Raw genomic sequence first — 7976 nt, 5'->3', positions numbered from 1 at the left:
GATATTTCTTTTTCTCTGTAGTCGCCCAAGTGGTAGGGCAGATTTATAGAGAGTTTGAACGTCTGGCAGAATAAGGGAGGGTGCTTCATGCACAAGCTGCACATTCTGATCCAAGGCTACTGGTACGCAGTCTGAGAATTGGAGGCCCACGGATGGAATCTGTGACCTATGTCAGTCGGCAATAAAAGCTGAGGTCGATTGCATCTGTTGAAGCAGCTGGAATCATACTGTATTTACTGCAGTGAGAAGCAGTTACGGATATACGGTCTCATTTATAAGATCTCGCGTCATAATCCGCCAATAGAAAAGTTTAAAAGAAAGCAAGACATTCAATATTCTCTATTTCTTTTCGCTTTAGGTCCCTTCCTCTTTCCAATAGATCATTCAAACGACCATGAATTCTTCCCTGGAAGAAATTGAGTCCTATATTGGTGCTTCTACTTCTGTTAATTTTCCCGGATTGTTTGGTTGTTACTAATAGATTATTCCGTATATATAGATAAAGGGTATGTGAGATAGGTGCCGCAGAACTAGTGAAACTGGGCTATAGTTTTCACAATTTCACGCGCTTCGGAGAAGGTGACTTCCTCGGAGCTTGTTTATTCAAGGTGAAAATAGTGTATCACAAGACCTATGAGCCATACGAAGATTCTATAGGCTTTGCATCGATTTACCACTTCTGAAGTGTGAGATTTGTTGGGGTCGTGTTCCAGAATTAATTTATGACGACAGAAAGCCACCGTACAGTTGGGAATGCCTATTAAAACAGGCTACTGCTTACGTTGTTGAGAAATGATTTCCTCCATAAACGACTCGAGATCCTGGTGAAACCGGTCCATTTGCCCGTTATTTTATTGAAATTCTTTCTGCCAAATCACATCCAACCCATGACAGCGAAAGCCTTCGACTTACTCTGTCCTATGATATCGAGTTTTAACCACACTCATGGTGAGATAGGCTCTGCTGAACTACACGACATAAACTTAATTGGCTGCCACTTGACTTCAAATGTCATACACACCAGCTAGGTGTAGTGACTGTACAACAGGTCTTCTTTTAAAAAATATTCGTGCCCTACAGGTTAATCTTGAACCCATGTGTGAAGAGCCATATGGGAGTGTACTGTGATGTGGGAACATCTTTAAACATGCTGCCATCTCACGAGATTAAACATACCAAGTTGGTACATTCTTTTTCATATTCACTACTAGAATGTCACAAGACGGCATCTATCTTCCGATAGAGGTCATTCTCCACATAGCCAAGAGTCTCATCCCTCGAGACCAGTTGTCGCTTGTTCGTGCGTTTCCTGACCTTATCCGCTTACTGACATTCCGACACTTTGCTATTCAGGATGAACATGGAAACACAATCGTACAATTGCTCGCAGAACAGGGTGAAGATGGTCTATTACAACTACTATTGGCGAGAAATCATACCAAAGCGGACCCGGAGAATAAGAAAGGACGAACACCATTATCATGTGCAGCTTGGCGTGGACATGATACGGTGGTGAGGCTGCTACTTGAGCGAGACGACGTCAATGCGGACTCGAGAGATCATTATGGCCGGACGCCATTAGCATGTGCAGCTTGGCGTGGACATGATACGGTGGTGAGGCTGCTACTTGAGCGAGACGACGTCAATGCGGACTCGAGAGATCATTATGGCCGGACGCCATTAGCATGTGCAGCTTGGCGTGGACATGATACGGTGGTGAGCCTACTCCTGGAACGAGACGACGTAAATCCGAACTCGAAAGATCATTACGGTCGTACCCCCCCTGTCATGCGCAACTTTACGTGGTCATAATGGGGTTTTCGAATTGCTACTAGGAGCAGATCATCTTGACGTGGGCTGACGAGGCGAGGATAAGCCGTCAGAATTCTACTAGATATGATGGAACGTTCAAGAAGTGGCGAGATCCCAGAATGTTTCGGTGAAATCAGGAGCCATCAATTATGTTGTGTTTTAAAGGAAGACTGCTTGTTATTATTCAGATAGGAAATCTGACCATTTATATACGGTATGAACCCTCCTGATTTATTTCCTAACATAGCTGTTACCTCCATGAGTTCCGGATTTGACTACGTTACGATATGATATAGAGGCGTCCGGAAACGGGTGTGACTATCGACACTTTTCGATTGATTCACCAACAATCATACCAAAACTCATCTTTCTATTGCCAACTAACCAAACAAGGAAGATAGTGAGGACCTTCAAGCTTCGGTCTTTGGGTGAAGCGACGTGGAGAAATCACTTGTCATGAAACCAGTATTCTGTAATTTAGTCTAAACTTGATACAGTACGTAGAAATCAGCCCTATGTGACATTTAAATTAGTTAAAGCGATATTTGAAGGCATTTTCCGGCAAAAAATAAGTTTTCCCCTCTGATAGTAATCTCACGATCTTTTCGTGCCCATTAGCCGCGGCCCATGACAAAGGTGTACGGCCGTTATCGTCTATCGAGTCAACATCAATATCATTCCGTTTCACAAGTAGAGCCACGACCCCCATCTCCCCTTGAAAAGCTGCGTACGCTAGTGCGGTTCGACCGTAGTTATCTCTCGAGTCCGCTTTGACGTCACTTCGCTCCAGAAACAACTCAACGACTTCTTCGTGCCCACGCGCAGCAGCCCGTGACAAAGGTGTGCGGCCGTTGTTGTCCATCGAGTTGACTTCAACATCTTTTTGTTTCAGTATCAGATTCGCCACTCTTGCTTGTCCTTGAAAGGCTGAATATGCCAAGGGTGTCTGTCCGTAATCGTCTCTTGAGTTTACTTTGACATCATCTCGCTTTACTAGCAGCCTCACGATTTCGTCATGCCCACATGCCGCTGCCCATGACAACGGAGTTCGATTGTGATGATCTGTTGAGTCTGCTGTCACATCGACCCGCTCTGCTAGAGCATTTGCCATATACACGTTTCCATACTGAGCTGCTCGCGATAGCGGTGTTCGATCCTCCTTATTTTTCAGGTCTGGCGAGATTCCTTTTTTTGCAAGCAAAGTGGCTGTTAGGTCTTCCTCAGTTCTTGCCGCAAGTATATGTAGAATTGTATTGAAACCCTCATCTTGAATACTCATGTGTCGAGGTGTGAACACCCCAATAAGTCCCGGCAATGCATGTAGAAGCGATATCTGCGTTTGAGTATCGGAACTTTCTAATAAGAGTAGCATAATCTCCGTTGGAAGGCAACTCATTTTACGGCGTGACGTTAATCTAACGTTTCAGTATTCTGATCCGAAGCTAAGCAGTGAACGCCTGCTACCAACCTCGATGGACTTGGTGGGTAACTCAAATTAGATATTCATCCTGTGTGATGGTGAGTGATCCACATAAAGGGTTTGATCATCGTAAGCTCCGTTAAACGAGGTGACTCTACCCTCTAGGGCCCCAGAAAGGACATCGATGCCCAATGGGGAATGAAAGATGCGGAACGCTGTTAAGCTGCGCAGCACGGCTAGTAACAGTCGCTGTAAATATTGGAGGAATTGTATTATTATCCATATTGCTGTCATGTCTCATGACACCGAAAACTGAATGAGTTCTTCATTTTGTCACTTGATTCCTACCCTACGATGCAACACTATTGCATTCCACCTGCTGCGCGTTCTGAAGCTTTAGGGTCGCCAGATCTAACAGCAAGCATGTTGTGCCATAACCAATCAGGATTATATTATATAAGGTTGCTGTTTATCTATATTGTGAGATTTATAAGGATACTAGCAATATGAAGAAGCATTATACTTGTTTTCGTGTTAAGTAAATGACGTTTACCTCCAGCAAACTAATCCATTAATGCGCCACCTCCTCAGGACTGAACATTCGCAGATGTCATATGTGTGTTGGTACAATGACGTCACTTTTCCGACATCACCGTCAAACTACTTGGTCATTGTTGGTTCGCTAGCTGTGTCTTACAGTTTTAGAGTCATATTTTCTGCAGCCTCCAGCAATACGCAGCCACGCACGAGGATTAGCATGCCAGGCGGGGATGTCTTCCCATTAAAAGGTTTCGTGTGACACAACCATCAAGGCGGGAGCGCCAAAGTGCTCATTTTCAAAATTGATCTCTTTTTTTTCCGTCTTATGATCAAATATATCCACTCAAATATTGCCTCAGGGGCGTCCCATATCTTGCCAAGCAGGCAAGCAAGCAGATGACTTAGGATCGCGTGTTTTTCAGATGTCCCCTCCAACCAAATTGATATCTCATGGGCATCAACGCTACTCGCAAACATTCCATGCTGCAAATCTCCCTTGGTCGGGACAAGAGTAGTATTTCAAGTCGCACATATACAGGCATTCTCGAACTCGCCTTGACAAGTACACACTCATAACCTCCTGTCCCGCCCCAATACCAAGGCATTAGCGAAGATTATCAATGGAAGGGGCATCAGTAAGTTGAGGGCTGTTGTTCAACGCTCTGTGTATGGTATTGTATCCCTTTCGGTAAATCGCTTCACCCGCTTTGAATATGGGGCGGTGAATGATTGTGATGGTATTAGATACAGAACATTTTACCGCGGGCCCTTATCTTCGTGAGGCCTAAATAAATGATCTGCGCTAATGTCTTGGCAGTGGGCCATGAAAGAGTTTCTCAGCGAGTAGTGGTCAAGCCGATTATTTTGTAGCACAAGAGGTGGATGATCCCTGTTTTCGAATACAGCCTGTGGTCTACCTGTGGGCCATCTACGAATGTCACCAATGGGATTTGCAGGAAAGGATTTGCAGGGTATAGTCAATCGGAAACCTCATGATGACAAGGGCTCCTGTGATTAGACTGCGGCAACATCCTCAATATCCATGGATATCCACAAATCCTCTCCGCAAATTGCGGATATGGTATGTCAACCAATATCCTCAATCCTCAAATTTGTGGATATGATATTCCACCCAATATCCTCTGGATATTTGAGGATATCCAGCGGATATGAAACAGGCCAAACATGCCCAGCCTCGTGACTTTTTTGAGCGTACATTATTTATGCGGATTCCTTTGTATTTTTCAAGTAACCACAAAGTAATATTTCATTATTGAAGTTTTCAATTTTTAGACATAGTTTTATTATTTCCATTCTACCTTCTACATTGACTATCTTAAATCAATCTGAAATCCATCAGGTAACCTTGGTTGCTTCCGAATCCGCCCTGACCGTCCTTGTGTGCCCTCATATATTGGCATTTCTGGAAGGCCATCGTCGTCGTCATCAACTGCCTCAGATAATTGTTTCCTTGATCGTTTACACTGTAGTTGATTACTCTGACCAGTCTTCCCACCGTCTGAATCATCATCGCAGCTTTCTATCTGTGGCATATCCTCGATTCCAGGCTCTTGATCTTCCTCTTCATTGTCACTAATTGGTTCAAGAGTTTCAAGCTGGGGTATTGGTTTCTGAGCTTGATCCAACAATGCAGCTTCTCCAACAGAAAGATGCTCCTTGATAACCTCTATCTCTTTCTGCTCAATCTCAAAGTTGGTGGTGAACTGATGAAGCATCAGTTCTCGGATTGTACTTGGTTTCAATTGGCCACGGCGATAGTGGCAGATATCGCGAGCGCAATTGAATAATCGCTCAACGCCTGCACCACTAGCTGGGATTGAGAGAATATCCCGTGCCATCCTTGCAAGAATGGGAAACTCATGCTCATGCTCTTTCCAGAATGCTCGGGGCTTCTGTCTCTCAATGCCTCGGGCAAGATACCTTGCAATCTCATCATTTTCAGGCTTTGAGAGCTCATCCTGTGGTTGGTTCTGAGAAGCACAAGCGGCATCTAGATCACAAGAATCATCATCTGGGTTCTCTCCAGTGGCATCTTGCAAGACTGCAGTATCTGAATCATGTCGAAGTATCTCTTTGTATCGATGAAACTCTTGCTTGGGAACTCCATGACATAGTCAATTTCACCTTGCCAGTCTGTTGATGCAAAATATCGAAGTTTTTTTGATGGGCAAAGGATCATTGCAAGTGCATAGATATCCCCATATGGTTCATAATCAGTAGTAGTATAATACTTTGAGAGCTTCCTTTTTGCAGTCCGGAGAGCCTGGAGCATGTCCTTCTTCCAGATAACTCCTTTATTCTTTAACTTGCTCTCAACTTCATCAAGATGAGAGAAAAGCTTGTTATAAATACTATAGATGTTATGTGCAGTAACATCCCTAGTCTTTGATAGCATAGTGGTGAAGTCAAAGAAAGGCTTTGTGAGAAGAAGTAGATATTCAATCTGTCGCCACTCTTCTTGATCAAGTTTGAAGTGGATATATTGATGATCTGTACAATATATTAACTTTTTACACTATATTTTCTTATAAAAACATGAAGAAGCCCTGGTCGGAAGTTCGGATTTTGCGGATTTTGCGGACTTGGTGATTTCGTTTCTCTGAAAATCAACATCTGAGGACAGCTGAGGATGTCCGTGGATATCCGATAATATCGGTGGTTTCGAATATTCGCAACAGCCCTATTCTCATTTGCACAGGTTCGACTCACGCAGGGTACATCATTTGAGGGAGCCCGCCCTCGTCCGCGCGAACTCAGAGCCCGCTTTGTGTTTCCCGGATCATTTCCCGAGTTTTCGCTCTGCGGATTAATTTTTACCCTTTGCAATTGAGAATGGCTAAACCATATTTGCGAACTCGATTGACGTTCCCGCCAGAGTCAGCAACCGGCGGTAGTGAAATTGATGGCTATCGAGGACCTGCTGCACTAGACGCATGCTACGGTACGAGGGGCAAAGGGCTGGGTGCACTTGCGCGTCGCGTAAAACACACGTGCCACGCCCACACTGAGATTAACATCAGCGGCTACGTTCGATGTCAATGAGTTTGTCTTCTTCACCATATATCACAAACCGACCTGCATCTTTCAAATAAGAATTGGGCCTTTGTGACCGTCTAGGCAATCAACTGGCCGGCCTGGCGAGGCTACTTCTGCCGGCGAGTCCGTGCCCCTCAGCGGTGACATCAAGGATGCATTCGGTCGACTTGCGGTTGCATTGAGCATAGCATCAGGTTCCAGCGACCTGACTTTAGTTAGTCGACTTCCGAAATATTCGATCTATGAGAATGTACTGTACTTACCAGGATCAGTCGTAAATAAGCCATGGTGGCAGCTTTAAATGACCGTCTGCATCAGAACACAGGCAAGGCACTTTGCCGCTGTATATATTCAATCTAGCACCAACTATCAGCAGCTGGTGCAATATGGTCGCTCGCAACTTACCTTGTTCGCGGCCTAGACGAGGTCCCCGGCCGGCTATAATGCACTTTCTCGATCGGACTCACCCGAACGGCTGGATTAGGACTGGGTTTTACTAAACTCTATGTTAACATAATTTCTGTTGACTGAGGGTGGTATAAACTTGCCGTGATGCAGCCTGGCATCAGCATAGAAAACCAGGGATGAGGTAGCGGGCTCATCTCGACCACACGTGGAGGGCCTGGGATCACATCGTTTCACAGGGAATGGATGTAGCCGTACCTGCCAATGCACGATTCTGGGCAGATCTTCAACCATGTAAGGGCAAAGTAACACTGGACGAGAGTTTCGTGGTATTTTGTTTGCGACAAACTTCGACCTGGCCTCAAAATGGCTGCTCTCGCGGCGAGGAATCTATGGTGAATCTAAGCATGGGCTGTCCTAGCGCTTGCTCAGCTGCAATCAGCGGTTGAAATAATTGACCTTGAGACTATTGCTAATAGTTCGATTCAGTCTGCTGATTGATGCTCAACGGGGAATTAGTTGTTTTTTTTCCGCGACCGTCAGGTCTCGGCCTCTTCTCGTTGTCGCAGATGCTCTGATGACTCGCTCGATTAACAGTGAGGCTGGTTCATGGCTACCGACAAGCCTTCGGATTGGACGTGGGCAGGATATTCATAGCCGTCGAAATATTGCCAAAAACTAATGCATTGACGGTCAACCTTTGTTCGGACAGGGCAATGCTGAAGAGACGAAATGAAAACAC

General features: G+C 45.0%; 3 protein-coding genes across 3 annotated transcripts; 1 reads left to right on the top strand and 2 right to left on the bottom strand.

The window, feature by feature from the left end:
- Positions 1-1212: 1212 nt before the first annotated feature.
- On the top strand, positions 1213-1812 carry N7533_006464 (ankyrin repeat domain-containing protein; the record flags this gene model as incomplete). Its single annotated transcript, XM_057103114.1, has 1 exon — positions 1213-1812. The coding sequence occupies one exon, from the start codon at positions 1213-1215 to the stop codon at positions 1810-1812; it is 600 nt and encodes a 199-aa protein (XP_056958071.1).
- A 529-nt stretch (positions 1813-2341) lies between these two features.
- Positions 2342-3184, bottom strand: N7533_006463 (ankyrin repeat domain-containing protein; the record flags this gene model as incomplete). Its single annotated transcript, XM_057103113.1, has 1 exon — positions 2342-3184. One exon carries the CDS (start codon positions 3182-3184, stop codon positions 2342-2344), a length of 843 nt encoding a protein of 280 aa, XP_056958070.1.
- Positions 3185-5103: 1919 nt separating this feature from the next.
- N7533_006462 (uncharacterized protein) lies at positions 5104-6188 on the bottom strand (the record flags this gene model as incomplete). Its single annotated transcript, XM_057103112.1, has 2 exons — positions 5104-5457; positions 5793-6188. The coding sequence occupies 2 exons, from the start codon at positions 6186-6188 to the stop codon at positions 5104-5106; spliced, it is 750 nt and encodes a 249-aa protein (XP_056958069.1).
- Positions 6189-7976: the final 1788 nt, after the last annotated feature.

The sequence above is a fragment of the Penicillium manginii genome (assembly GCF_028828005.1).
Source record: "Penicillium manginii strain IBT 31320 chromosome Unknown utg000005l:1.0-5665137.0:1.0-5668048.0, whole genome shotgun sequence".
In the NCBI taxonomy this organism is placed as follows: domain Eukaryota; kingdom Fungi; phylum Ascomycota; class Eurotiomycetes; order Eurotiales; family Aspergillaceae; genus Penicillium; species Penicillium manginii.
Note: the sequence above shows the minus strand (reverse complement) of the source record. Positions and strands in the feature narration are given on the sequence as shown.